Source organism: Colletotrichum fructicola (assembly GCF_000319635.2).
Source record: "Colletotrichum fructicola Nara gc5 chromosome Unknown KSG_Nara_v1_contig07, whole genome shotgun sequence".
NCBI classification, from domain to species: Eukaryota; Fungi; Ascomycota; class Sordariomycetes; order Glomerellales; family Glomerellaceae; genus Colletotrichum; species Colletotrichum fructicola.
The window spans coordinates 4,026,284-4,039,762 of NW_027094057.1; the positions used below are offsets into that span (position 1 = coordinate 4,026,284).

The 13,479-nt window shown below is 54.8% G+C and overlaps 4 protein-coding genes across 4 annotated transcripts; all 4 read right to left on the minus strand.

Annotated features, from left to right (window-relative positions):
- Window positions 1-1,213: 1,213 nt before the first annotated feature.
- Window positions 1,214-5,970, minus strand: CGGC5_v012850 (uncharacterized protein; the record flags this gene model as incomplete). The annotated part of the gene is made up of 10 exons (XM_032036597.1): window positions 1,214-2,028; window positions 2,241-2,270; window positions 3,198-3,233; window positions 3,289-3,325; window positions 3,377-3,798; window positions 3,861-3,923; window positions 3,980-4,319; window positions 4,384-4,930; window positions 4,980-5,286; window positions 5,337-5,970. The coding sequence occupies 10 exons, from the start codon at window positions 5,968-5,970 to the stop codon at window positions 1,214-1,216; spliced, it is 3,231 nt and encodes a 1,076-aa protein (XP_031884520.1).
- Window positions 5,971-6,891: 921 nt separating this feature from the next.
- Window positions 6,892-7,864, minus strand: aes1-0 (Acetylesterase; the record flags this gene model as incomplete). The annotated part of the gene is made up of 2 exons (XM_032036593.1): window positions 6,892-7,666; window positions 7,728-7,864. 2 exons carry the CDS (start codon window positions 7,862-7,864, stop codon window positions 6,892-6,894), a joined length of 912 nt encoding a protein of 303 aa, XP_031884646.1.
- Window positions 7,865-8,825: 961 nt separating this feature from the next.
- CEL6A (1,4-beta-D-glucan cellobiohydrolase CEL6A) lies at window positions 8,826-10,102 on the minus strand (the record flags this gene model as incomplete). Its single annotated transcript, XM_032036592.1, has 3 exons — window positions 8,826-9,508; window positions 9,563-9,819; window positions 9,876-10,102. 3 exons carry the CDS (start codon window positions 10,100-10,102, stop codon window positions 8,826-8,828), a joined length of 1,167 nt encoding a protein of 388 aa, XP_031884644.1.
- A 1,453-nt stretch (window positions 10,103-11,555) lies between these two features.
- CGGC5_v012853 (15-hydroxyprostaglandin dehydrogenase) lies at window positions 11,556-12,403 on the minus strand (the record flags this gene model as incomplete). The annotated part of the gene is made up of 3 exons (XM_032036591.1): window positions 11,556-11,760; window positions 11,816-11,907; window positions 11,966-12,403. The coding sequence occupies 3 exons, from the start codon at window positions 12,401-12,403 to the stop codon at window positions 11,556-11,558; spliced, it is 735 nt and encodes a 244-aa protein (XP_031884647.1).
- Between the last annotated feature and the right edge of the window lie 1,076 nt (window positions 12,404-13,479).

The window sequence follows — 13,479 nt, forward strand, 5'->3', positions numbered from 1 at the left end:
CGAGGATGACCGCAGGCAGAGCCTCATGTTTGGGGTGGGATTTGCGTCCGGTTGGTCGGCTTCGTTGTTTTGGCCTTGGGGTTGTCGTGGATTGTGCCGGGTCTCATGAGGTTTGGCCCGCTTTGGGGGTGGCCCCCTCGGCTCGATTCTGGGTCTGATAATGGATCTCCGGCGTGATATTGGGTACGGATACGGGGTCGGGATTTTGCTGTGAAAGTGGGAATGGTGTCAGTTGCGTTCCGATGGAGCAGGTGACCAGCTGAGAGCTGCGTGGTATGGAGCGAGAAACGTGGCAGGGTACGATATCCGAGAGGAAGTTCCTGATCATGGAAGTTTTGAGTATAAATACCCCCTCAACCTCATCTTGAGATTGTGAAAAGGTAACTGAAAGTTGGAGAACCCCGTCGCCGATTAATCGCATGTCAAGCATTCTTCGCCCTCTGCATCTATCGATTTTGCTGCCCACCAATCTGTTTCAGACCTCGTGTCATCAGCTGTCACTATGAACAAGAACACTTACTTTGACGTCTTCGTAAATGGGTAGGCAAAGATCCCATGCAAAATCTTGCTTCGGGGGCTAATGATATAACAGCAGTGAACCGGGCATGCTTGATGTCTACCTCAACGACACGGGCAATGTCCAAGATCGCCTCTTGAACCCTCAACCACCCCCGCCTCCCCCTCCACAGCCTTCGCAATGAACGGGGGAGAGATTCATGCACCTGGAAGCAAGTTTTCTGAGGCTATACACACCTCAATAACGGATGAATCTCCAACGACACATGAAAGCAACAGAAACCATTTCGATACCCCTTGGAGTTGGCGTTGAGTGGTGGCGTTTTCCTTTTGAGCTGCTTTGTTTGGGAGCCAACTGAGATTCTCAGTTGAGCTGTGGGACAGATGATGGCGATGACATGTACACTTTCGTAGCTGATGCTTGGAGCTTTTGAATACATCCTACTTGAACAACATTTTAGCACTTTTGAACTGAGCTTTTGACTCATAGGGACAGTGAATGAGATTCATTGTTGGCATGAAGAAGAATGGAGAAGAGTGTATAAGGATGTGGTAAGTCATAAAGACCTGGTGCTATTCTTTGTGATGTCTTCATTACTGAGCAAAGCCGACCAACACCCTTTCCTTGTGCGTATCCATGCCCTTGTTCGTCGCTTGTCGTCATTAGGTGGTCGTCTCCGTGAAAAAGACGTCCTGTCTAGTGCGAGAGAAAACCAGCACCACCATTCTTGATGCCCAACCCACGCATCTTCATGGCAAGGGCATCCTCGAGCTCCGACTGAGCAGCTTTCTGGGCCTCGGCGAACTCTCTAGCCTCCTTGGGGCTCATTAGTTCACCCTCCTTATCATCCTCCTTGCCCTTTACCCAGTCGGCGCGCTCCTTACGGCGGATCTCGCCCATCATTCTCTCGAGCTGCTCGTTGGTCCAGTCGGCAAAGAAGGTGTCAGGCTTCTCATCAGGCTTCTCTTGGAGAAGGACGTCGATGGCCTTTGCGGTAAGAGTCTCCTCGTTGTAGGCGATGGGATGCTGGTGGTATCCCGAGAACTTGATGGCGAGGCGGCGCGCCTCGTAAAGGCGCATCATGACCTTGGCCGGGACAGTGGGCTTCATGTACCTCAGAGCGGTCTTGGTCCAGTTGGCCTTGCGGGCGGCGGCGATGAAGGTTCCGGCAGTGCCATCAGTAGCCGCCATGTGAGGCGCAAGCTTGGTGGCCTTCTCGAAGAGCTCGGCCATGGCGGCGTCGACGGCGCGGGTGTCGAGGTTGGGAGTGACGGCGTGCAGAGCGTTCTTGAAGGCAATAGTCTCGTTCTCGTCGTCAAGGTACTTCACCTCCTGATTGGTGGGGTCGCGGTACATCTCGAAGCCTGCGCCGGAAGGCAGTATCTTCTTGAGCGTCTTGGACTTGGACTTGGTCTTCTTGGTCGCCGTCTTCTGGGTATTGTCGGCGGCGACGGCGGGGACGCCAGAGACGACGGGAGGGAGCTCTTGAGCCTGAGACATCGTGTAGGATTCTACTGTATGGTCAGATATTGTCGAAAGTAGCGAGTAAAGCAGAATGAGGCAAGTCTTGGATTTGTGGGAGAGAATGGGGGTTGAATAGTGGAAGAGTCACATCGCGCGCGGACGGGATTCACTTTGCGATCGATAAGAGACGTTGATCGTAAAGCTGAATAGAATAGACTGGAAGAAAGGACGGACAAGAGTAATTCAGACGTTGACTTACGTGGTTTAGGTGATGAGGCAAGATTGTAAGCTGGTTGATTGTGTTGTGAAGTTGTGAGGCGACGAAGTGGGTTGTGTGGTTGTCGGGGGGGAAGTTTGCGAGTGGTGGGTGGAAGCGATGGAAAGTGAGAAGATCTGAAAAGTTTTCACTACTTCTCGTCTGATTATTTTTAAGGTAGGAAAGAACGACGTCAAAGGGTAGCAAGAGGTGAGATGGAGGTGAGCCAGCGTCAGGGACTAGGTAGGTGAAGCGTGGGTGAATGAGCAACTCCCGACGGGTAGACAAGGACGACGGCGACGGCAACGACGCGTCAAGACAGAAACGCGTCAAGTCCTTCTCGTTTTGAGAAGGAAGCACTTGCCTTCCTTTCTCACCTTCGACTTCACCTTCGCCCTCTCAACCTGAGGCTGCCCCCCTCACCCTTCTTTATCCAAACAGTGATGCCTGGTTGTCACCAGAGCGGCCCGGTTGCCTGGGGGGTGATACCCTCAGGTTATCTCTGACCAAGATATTGGACTCTTCCTGTTCGATTCCCGGTCGCTGCGCAAAAACCACCTTAACCACTGGTGTACGTCGGATGTGGTGAGAGCCTCCGTCTAATGTGCATCTTTGGATAGCGGTCTCTTGTGTTCCAAAGCCTTTAATGCTGCGGGCGCTGGGGACCCGGTTTCGGTGCTACGAGCCTGGAAATTCTTTGAAAACCTTTCTCTGATCAATTCAGAAATTCTTTTTTTTTGCATTTTGTTCAATTGTTCTGACTTTTTGACATGATTATTTTGGACGTGTGTAGCGATATTTCTTCGCGCGATCAATAATTGAATTGACACATGCTAGAACGCGATAATGAAAATCAACAACTTCGAATTGAACATAACACTGATTAACACGCCGACACATACGACGATTACGATCCTCCGCCGCACCCTCCTCCTCCTCCTCCTCCACAACCGCCTCCACTTATCATAACAACTGATCCTGCATATGCTCCGCAACCTACACATCCTGTTAGCGACAGCAACAGACATTCTTCGAACAGATCTCGACGTACCGCCCATCTGGTTTGGAGTTCTCCCAGCCCATACTCCCTACAACCCAGTCAGTAAATCTCCAAGTCCATCCATGGCTGCGAAACTTACATCCGAGGTGGAACACCCACCCGGCCCGCCGCACCCCCCGGCCGCGATGTCGTTGCTCCCACACAACCCCTGAGCGCAGCCCGCCCAGCTCCCCGTCCCGGCATGCATGATCCCCGGGTCGGCCGCGACATAGATGCCCGCGGTGAGGTGCGCCGGGTACATGTTCGGCCCGTAGCGGTGATACGTGCTGCCCCAGTGGTTATAGTACTCCTCGGGCTTGGGCAGCTTGACGCCCTTCTTCGACGCGCGCTTCGCGGCCCGCTCGTACGCGCCGTCCATGCGGTGCTTGCAGATCTGCCTCTGCTGGTAGCGCAGGGCCTTGCGGCCGCCGTTCTCTTTCGAGAGGACGGCGTTGTGGGCGGAGATGTGGACTTCCGCGCCTGGAGCGGGGGGCTTCGCGGAGGCGTTGAAGTTGTCGATTGCTGTGTGGGGTTAGACTTTTAGCCCACGAAGATGAAGAAAGGGGGAGATGGGTGGAGCTTACTTTTCTGTTGTTTTGTGCGTCCAAAGATGCTCGAGTCGTTGATGGTATGGTTTGTGCGAATAACTGTCAAGTGTCAACTTCAAAGCTGTGTGCCAAAGAAAAAGGGGCTCTTGACATACTATCACACCACCCACAAACACACTCGGAGTACACCTCCCCGAACTTGTCCAGATACGTCCTGCTGCTCCACTCAAACGCCTCCGTAAGCCGCTCCTCGTCGATCTTGTCGTTGTGATCGATGAACCTGGCCTCCTTGGTCCCCGTGGTCGCGGAGTTGAAGGTGCTGAACTTGTAGTACGCCCGCGGGGCCAGCTGGTGCGTGTGCCACGCGAGGTCGACGTCGAGGGTCGGGACGCAGAGGGAGTAGGGGTTCTCGGTCATGATGAGCATGAAGCGGCTGTATTTCTGGAGGAGGCGGTCCATGGTGCCGCGCTGGTTGGGACCGTGGAGCCAGTCGATCTGAGAAGGATGGTCAGTAAATAACACCCTTGTTCGTGTTAACTCAGTCAGGGGTTCAACTCACATTGTACATCTTCTCCACAAACACACCCTGTCGCACCGTAGCTCCAACAAGATCCAGCGCGAAGATGGAGTAATTATCCCAGTACCGCGACATCATCTTCTTGCTCTGCACTCTCTCCGTGCGCGAGAGGACCTTGTTATACGGCTTCTTGTCCAGCTCCTGGATTCGTCCGTACGCGTCGTTGTCCTCCAACGCCGCCGCAATAATATCACGAACATTCTCCATGGTCGGCGGTTTCTGCAGCCCCGGCCGCACAAGTTTCCTCAGCTCCTCAATCACCCCGAAGCCCAGCAGGCGGTTGGGGAATGTCGCCTCTCTGAAGGTCTGGCCCTGGGGCGCGTGCCCGTCGGCCTGCGGGATGGGCATGCCGACCTTGGGCTCGAGAACGGCGCTGGGGACAGTGTAGTTGTCGGAGAGGTAGTGCTCTGCGTCGCTGAGCATCTTGGCCACGGAGAGGAAGCGCCGCGTGATGATGGTGTTGCAGCCTGCCGTGCAGAGCTGGAAGAAGTCTCCATCGCCGTAGCCCTTGCCGACGAGGCCTGGTTTACTGGGTGCTGTGAGCAGGTGACGGATGGGGTGAGTTGAGGAGGACTTACCCTTCGCCTTTATACAGCTCGGGAAGGCCGCAGGTGGTCCATGGAACTTCTATCGTCTCCTTGCAGACGAGGCACTCCATGTACTTCGCCATGGGCTCTGCGACGTTATCCCATGCTCGCCCAGTGCTGGCTTCCCAGTTCGCTTTGGCGGCATCCGTGGCGATGTAGTTGAACTTGGCATCGATGATCTTGCTGACTTGAGCCCATGGCATGCCCGTTGTCCAGAAAGTCTTCATCCCGTAGCGCATCGTATCCTCGAGGAAAGCTCTGGGGTTGAGCATGTGTGCGTGCCAGATCATGAGAACATCTGCACCTGTGAGTCACGATATTGTTTGGGAGGAAAGCGATCCAACTCACCCAAAGGGGGAAGAATATCCACAGTCCATGGGAAATCATCCCCACCATCCGGAAACTCGAGATACTTCTCCGACTTGATCTTCATGTCCTCCTCTTTCAACCGCTCCCCGGCCAACGTCATCCACCAAGTCTCGTACCGATCAACCGCGCGCGCCAAGAACACCGCCCACCGCTTCTCGCGCAGCTTCGCCAGCACGTCCTTGACGTAATCCTCGGACTTCTTGCTGGACCCGGCCTCCTCGCTGTCCGGTTTCGGACCCGCCCGCGTGTCCCAGATATCCCACAGTCCATCGGTGTACCCAATCTCCTCCTTCAGCGTCTGGATAGCAAACAGAAGCTTCAGATGAGCCAGACAGGAATCGACGTCCGGATCGCGCTGCGTGCCCAGCCTTAGCGACGAAAACGCAGCCGTCAAATTCGCGACCTCGGCCTCGGTGGGCGGCGGCCGCGCGCCTCCCTTGGACCCGTTGATGGACTCAAACGACGGCGGCTCGTCCTCGAATGCGGGCGGCTCGGTCTGCGCATCCTCGTATGTGGGAGGCGGCGTGGCGGCGCGCTCCGCTTTGGCCTTTTCGGCCTCTGCCTCTGCCTCTTTCTCCTTCTCCTTCTTGGATCTCTTGAAGAAGGAGGGCATCGCCGGTTTGCTTAACAGTGGGACCTCTCTGGTGGGGTGATGAAGTATGGGGTAGATGAGGGTTGGGGAATGCGGGGTTGGATTGGGGCTGTGAGACGTCGAATGATGATTCTTAGAAGTCCAACCGTTTTGACGGACATCAGATGAACTTCATGGAGACACGCGATTGCTTTTAAGCATAAACCCCAGGCCTTCTAGAAGAACCGAAGGAGAAGAATGCCTTGCCCAGCATCTGAGACTTTTCTGACGTGTCCTGTAAGCGCCTCGTTCCTTAGTATCGTGGATTCATTCGTGGGACCGTCAGCAGATCAGCTGGTAAACATATCTTGGGCGACTAGGCAGACTCGTGAATTGCGGCACAGCAACACCACACCCCAGATATTCCCTCTTGGCGGGCGGAAAGCAGCTTAGCGCCCGCCACCACAAAGCTTCGAGGACCCGTCGAGGTGGTTCATTTCGGGCGAAGTCACCCATCCTTCACGAGGGCCATTGGCCAATCGGCAGGGTTGCGGGAGGTAAGCAATCGGGTAGCTCGTAAGCGTGTTGAAGTGGCATCTCAGACTCTTTTATCGCTCATACGCAAGGGTGCCGCTTCTCCGGATTACGGGGGTCAGGCGACTGCAGGATTGGATCGTTTTGAGGCCCCTTGACTGCTTCTGGTCCCTGGGTCGGTGAGCTCTTAACATCATGATTGGCAAACGTCATTCATTGTGCGTGTTCATCCCGCCCGTCTTACCGAGATGGCCGCCAGCCAGTGTCACAATGCGTGCAACATCATGAGCGTTATTGGTTTCAGAAACAGACGGCTCAGCCACTAATCACATTGCAAGAGACAAGTAGGCACCATCAAGGTGTAATTCAACCGTCTTTTTTATCCTATCCTTCCTCTTACAGCCTCCTCCGTTCCATTCTCATCGTCCTTTAGAAGACAAAGTTCTCAGCAACGCCCTTGACCAGGTTCTGGGCGAGCAGCTTGTGGATAGCAAGACCGGCGTGGTAGTTGTCCGCCCAGATGCAGTCGCTGGAGCCGTAGCAAGTCGCGTCCTTGGCACCGTATTGCGCAAAGTTCTCGACAACAGTATCAAAAGAAGGCTTGGTGTCGAAAACAAGCCCCTTGACGCCGCTGTTAGCAGACTTGAAGGTAGCCAGGCGGGTGGTGAGCTCGGAGTTGTAGGAGCTGATGTCGTCGCGCAGGCGCTGCAAATCGGTCTCGCTCTGGCCGATCATGGCGGGGATCTGGTCGGAGAAGGGCGGGACGGAGAGCAGCACAAAGTTCTTCAGCCCGTCGTCGGCGAGCGTCTGCAGCAGCTCGAAGTAGCGGTCCATGATCTTGGCCACGGGCGCGGACTCCTTGTCCCAGAAGGGCTCGCCGACGTCGTTGATGCCGATCCACACGGCGACGAGCGTGTTGGCCTTGTCGGCGACCGCGCTGGAGACGTACTGCTTGTACTGGTCGACCTGGTCGTCGACGCAGTACTGCGCGTACGTGTCGACGATGTCCTTGTCGGTGGTGGCGCCCGTGACGGCGAAGTCGTAGGTGAGGATCTGGCTGGTGTTGAGGGTGCTGGTGAGGTGGCCGACCCAGTTGAGGCCGCTCGAGGTCGTCTGGCCGGGCAGTGCCGGGTTGCCGAGCGGGTTGCCGGCGGCGGGGAGGGTGCCGCCGGGCCAGAAGCCGACGGTGGAGTAGGAGTCGCCGCTGGATCTGGGGTCAGCTGTGTGCCGGCATGCAGAGTGTTATGATCATGGCGGTGTCTTACAAGACGATCAGGCTCTTGGAGGAGCTGTTGGCCTGTCTCGGGGTGACGGCGGCGCCGCGGCTGACGTGCCAGGTAGGGCTGGCAAAGGACAGGGACAGGCCGGCTGCGAAAGAAAGAGCGGTTGCGAAAGACTTCATTTTGTCAAGAGGGGTCGGGTTGAAATGATATGTACCAGCAAATGAATATCAACAAGAAACGTAGAAATGAAGAAAGAACGTGAAGAGAAACGATAGTCAGACCAACGAGAGACTCGGACAATATCCAGAACAAGAGCCAAAAAGAGACAGTTCAAGTGGGATGGCGCCGGCGCGACATACATATTATATGAAGCCCGTCCATCCCCCCCATCCCAAAACCTAGACAGACCGAAAGGCCAAAAATCACACCAAGCAAACAGGGAGGAAAACGGTCTTCGTCACGGCTCGTTTGCAGTACATTGAGTACCCCATCCACGGGCGCGCCGCTATTCGCCGTGATTGGTGGAAGAGTCGCCCATGGCCCGGGCTTGGGCGGTGCAACCCCCAAAAGGGGCGAGATTGCAGGCGCTCCGCTGGGGCGTGCGGGGCCGCCGTCTCCCTTTTTTGCGCAGCCGATGTCGACAGATGAGCAGATCGCGGCGCGTGGAGAGCCGTTCACAGCGATGCTTCTGTCTGCTCGTGGCCCGAAAGAGCCTGCTGGGTTCTCGAATAGGAAGTTCCCAATTTTGGAGGTTTTCGTCTGTTGGAGGCTCTTTGGGAGTTGACGATAGAGTTGATGGGCATCATCCGAACATGCCGACTGCAACACCAGATCTGAAGAGACCCGGCAAACCGGACAAGAGTCGAATCAACTTGTGTTATGGTGGTCTCCTTAGAAAGACATGCAGCTCGTGTTTAAACGGTTGAACAGGTGCATCTCCTGTAACTTGGTTGTTGAAGACTTGTGCTGGTCTCGATACACTGACCAGCTTCACTCAAAACAACCTTGACGAGGATAATTCACAAGACGGTTTTCTTTTATGTAGTCATAGAAGACCCTGCCACATTTCCTCATATCTATGTACCAAGAATGAAATAAAATATCTCCAATTGAAGAATCATTTAACACCTTCCTGTAAACTTAGAAGGCGGGATCGGCGTTCTTGATCAACATCTCAAAGTACTCCTGGAACCAAGTACCAGCCTCCGGCGCAGGAGTAAACGAAGATCCCGAGCTACACTTCTCATCGTAACGCGTCGCCGAAGAGTTACTCGTGCCGTCACTCTCGCCGCCAGGCTTAACCCACACAATCGCATCCAGCGTGTCAATCCCCGTCTTCACCTTCGGCCGCGCCCCGAAGCCCGCGTCCTTGACGTTGCACCAGTCGCCCCAGATCTGCTGACCCGTGGGCTGCTTGCCGCTGCGGCCCTGGTCGACGAGGTAGTTGGCGGGGTACCCGGCCGTCTTGAGCATCGGCGTGAGCGCCGCGTGGAACTTGCTCTCGTCGTAGTTGTTGTTGGGCGTCGTGTACGAGGGTGCGGAGGTCAGGTTCCAGCCGTTGAAGTTGGAGACGTTGGTCACGAGGCCGCGGACCGCCTTGGGGGAGCCGGCCTTCTTGTACACGTCGGCGTAGAGGGTGGCGGTGGGTTGGAGGTTGGCTTCCCAGCCGAGCCAGCCGGCGTGGCCCGCGTCGACGTAGATGGCGACGTTGTCGAGGTTGAGCGTCTTGAAGGCGTAGTCGGTGGCGGCCTTGTAGGTGTCCGCTGCCTGGGAGCACTTTTGCACGCCCATGTTGGTGATGAGGTTGGCAAGTCCATCGGGTTCTGTTAAATTCGTTAGTATATACTCTGTTAGGATAGCTATGGGTGGAAACGTACCATAGACAAACACAATACGGGTGTCAGAGTACTCCTTAGCGAGCGCGGCGATACGGTCAATGTACTCCGTCTTGTACTTGTCCAGACCACCATCAGCGATGGCAAGCTCTCCAGCCGAAGCCTTGGCCGAGCAGTCCCGGTCAGGGAAGTTGTAAACAACGTAGGTGCCGGCGTAAGGAGGGTTCGCGCCGCCCTGGTTCAGCTTGCGGATCTCAGCAAGGGTGCTGTTCATCAAGCTGATCTTCTCGCGGGTATCGCTATGTGGGTGTTAGTGACCTTGTCCAGATGAGAGTACATCGCCACGGGATCTTACAGCCAGGCGAAGGAGGGGACCTCGGCGACCTTGGCCGCCTTCGTGGCGAGGTCGCCGGTCATCTTGGGGATGGCCAGGTTCTTGATCTCATCGGCGTAGTAAGGGTTGGGAAACAGCTGCCTGTCGGCGAGCGGGTTTCCGTCGTAGGAAGCTACTTGGCGGGCCTTGACGGGTCCGGCGAGCGCGGCCGGCGCCAGAGCCGCGGCGAGGAGGAAGTGGGCAAGCATGCTTAAAAGTTCAAGTCAATGTAAGACTGGGTATCGAAGAAGAGAAAACGAGTGTCGTGCCTGCGATCAGTAACTGGCTTTTGCACGATGAAGCTGGGCTGCAATCCTCCTCCCTCACCCTGGACCGGGCAACCTCGTCCTCTTATACAACACTTTGCATCCCGCCAAGCTGGAGAGAAGGCCCTGATTCCGAACACTCAACTCCGCCGCAGCCGTCAAACAAGGCCTCAAGGGTCGCCCCGGGGTTAAACACGCCGGTCCTTCATCTTAGACGGCATCCCCAAGGATGGCGGGACGATCTATTTGGTTTACCGTCGCCCAGCGTTCTGAGGTTACTTTTTCGGCCGTGTGAGATACAATGCGGCCGGGGCACTGCCGGCGGGGATGATGCTGGGAACACGGCCGAGGGGCATTGGCGCCGAGCCGTCCTGTGCCTGGGACGTTGCTGTTTTGGGGAAGTTCGGGGGTTTGGACAGCTTTTCTTGGCCATTCAACGTGGTACGGAGCCGCTGCCTCCGAGAAATCCACGTGAGCGCATGTTAAACCCAGGGATTCGTCGGCAGTGCTGCCCGCCTTATTAACTCATCGGGTCCACCGAGTTCGGATGACAACATTCGACCAGAAGAAAACTGCGCAGCGTGAATGGCAATTTGGGGGCCGCCAGATTGATTAAGGGGAGAATTGCAGTCCAGGCACGCTGGGCTGTTTCGTATGGGTGCCCTTGTCCGCGGTGGTGTAACTCTGAAAGTTGGGGAAAACCTTAGTTTCGATGGAATAGAGTGAGGGGGAAACTCGAAAGAGCGCAATGTGTTTTGAGAATGCTCTGGAAGTGGGTGACCGCGGGTTCTTAGCCGAATCTCGAGTCAATAGCGACGCGAACTGTATTTCCGAGACGGATGGATGAAGTCTGATTTGCCAAGTAATTGCTAAAAGGTGCTGTCTGATGCGATTTCAGGGGGGAGGTCTGCTGATGGTTTGGCTGAAGTCATGAGCCGCAGTATGCGAATGAAAGCGCTAATTACCAAATGAATGTCGTGGGAGATGAGTGATGCATCCCATTAGACTGCCGTCGTCCTATTTCTTATTCAACATCATCGGATCGTCCATCCGTTCGGACGGGCACTAAGCCCACATTTTACCCTCCATGATCGACACGTTCATAGCTGTGCACGGGACGCTCGCGATGCCGTGCGGTTTTTGTGGAAACGCGAACCCATGTTTTGGACATTAGGAATAAGAAACTTGTGCTAACACTGACGGCGATGTGGCCCTCGATTCCGGATACCAAGTCTTGGTCTTTCCTTGTGAACCAGACTCGTGGCGCTGGGCATGGAAACCCAAGAACCTTGGCAATGGAAATGTGCACCTAGCCCAAGCAGTACCAGCAATAGCCCCGCGTCTGAGTATGTAAGATGATCACCTCTGTAAGTTGACTCAAATGAACATAGGCAGCCTAGGCAACAGCCTCTGGAAGACCAGAGTCCTCATGATGCGTCATCTTGAAAAGCGTGTCCCAGACAGTCACTGGACTCATTGTCGACTTGCCGTACACCAAAGGGACCACATCTTCGGCCGAGCATTCGAGGGCTTCTCCGTTGAGACTCTCATCGTCTAAGAACTTATTGAATGCGGACACGACAGTCGAGAGTTGAGTGATGCTAGAAAATGCTATCAGCAAAGCACTTAAGGACGCATTGTGAGGTTACTGATTACCACTCAGGATGAACTGCGGCTATCATCCCAGCGGGCACCAAAGGCGTCCGAATGACGCCAGGCAAGACAACGTTGATCCGAATGTTGTCTTTCTGTCGTCGTGTTAGATGAGTCAAAGATGTCCGTGATCCACACCAGTCTTTAACATACAATCTTGAGCACTCGGGATGCCCCGCGTACGAAGCCGATCATGCCAGCTTGAGCGCCGCAATACTCCGGAGAAGCCTCGTGGGGGTTGACAGCCGCATTGCTCGATGTCGCAATGATGTTACCTCCAGGGGTCACGTTCTTCCGCATTAAATGGATGGCCAACTGCGTGCCGTAAACCAATCCCTTGAAGCTAATATCGGTGCAGACCATGTTGGGCTTTGGCGGCACTTTATCAGACCCTCTGTGGTTGAGAATATAGATTGAGCCTCTGTCGGGAACACCTGCGTTCGCCAGCAACGCATCAATCCTGCCGTATTGATTCCACACATTCTGGAAAGTCTCCGCTTGCTCGTCGTAGCTGGAAACGTCCATCTTGTGGAAGCTCGCGTTGCCGCCTAGCTCCTGTAGCAGTTCTTCGTTGGTGTTGATGTCGGCCATTGCGACCTGCCAACCCTGCTTCACTAGATCTCCGCTCAATGCCTCGCCTATCCCTGACTGCGAATAATGTCAATTTCCTCGATGGACTAAAGTGAGAGATATTTCAGAAATTCCATACCGATGCTCCAGTCACGATCGCGACCTTTTTGTCCGACCTCCTTGATTGGGCGACGTCGGCTTTCCTCTCATACCAATCGCCAGCGTCTTCATAGGCTGGGGTCTCTTTGGTGTTTTTCCATGGTGGACATATCGAAGTTGATGACTTACAAGTGCTTGGATAGAAAGCGCCCTCGTGGCTGCGAGCCTGGTCATACGACCAATAGTATAAGCCCGGAAAAGCATCGTATAAAGTCTGAGAATATCCAGTTTGTGGACTAAAATGAGACATTCGACGGAAGTTCGCATTTAAGACAGTTCAACTTGAATAGCGGCGGTCCAATTCTCACACTACAACTTGCCGACCGCCTTTCATGACATACACAATGGCATCCAATGAGGAGGGGATTTGCTACGTTCAGCTGTTTGTTGCTTTCTTGGATTGCGTGTTGGCGGGAAAATAGAAATTCTGCAGCAGAGACAATGGAGGATAAAATCAATTAAGCTGTTAAACGGGACCCCGTCGTTGGCAAACATCTACCACCTGACCGTACCTGACCGCACCTTTCGCATATGACACGGTGTCGACCATTGAACTCGCTTCTCTCTCTACACAATTACGAGGTGGTCATATTGTCCGTCTGGAGACGGTAAATTCTTTTGGGAATTATATTTGTACGTGCCTCAATTGGCGACAGACCAGATATGCGCACTAACCAGGCGCGCGAGAAACGCATTGAAAGATGGCAGATCGCTGAATTCGATTATGAAACGGCGTCTTTAAGGTTACTGGCTGACATCTCATGGTCCGTTTGATATATCCATCCCGGTGTTGGAGCGAGTATGCGAGCGAGTTGCCCAGGCCGGATCGGCTTATCAATCAATGGGATCGTTCCCGATCTCGGGACGGACGCGGAGTAAACGGACCCACGCGGAGAAGCAACCGGACAGCCAGATCCCTGCCATCTCGCCCGACTCCA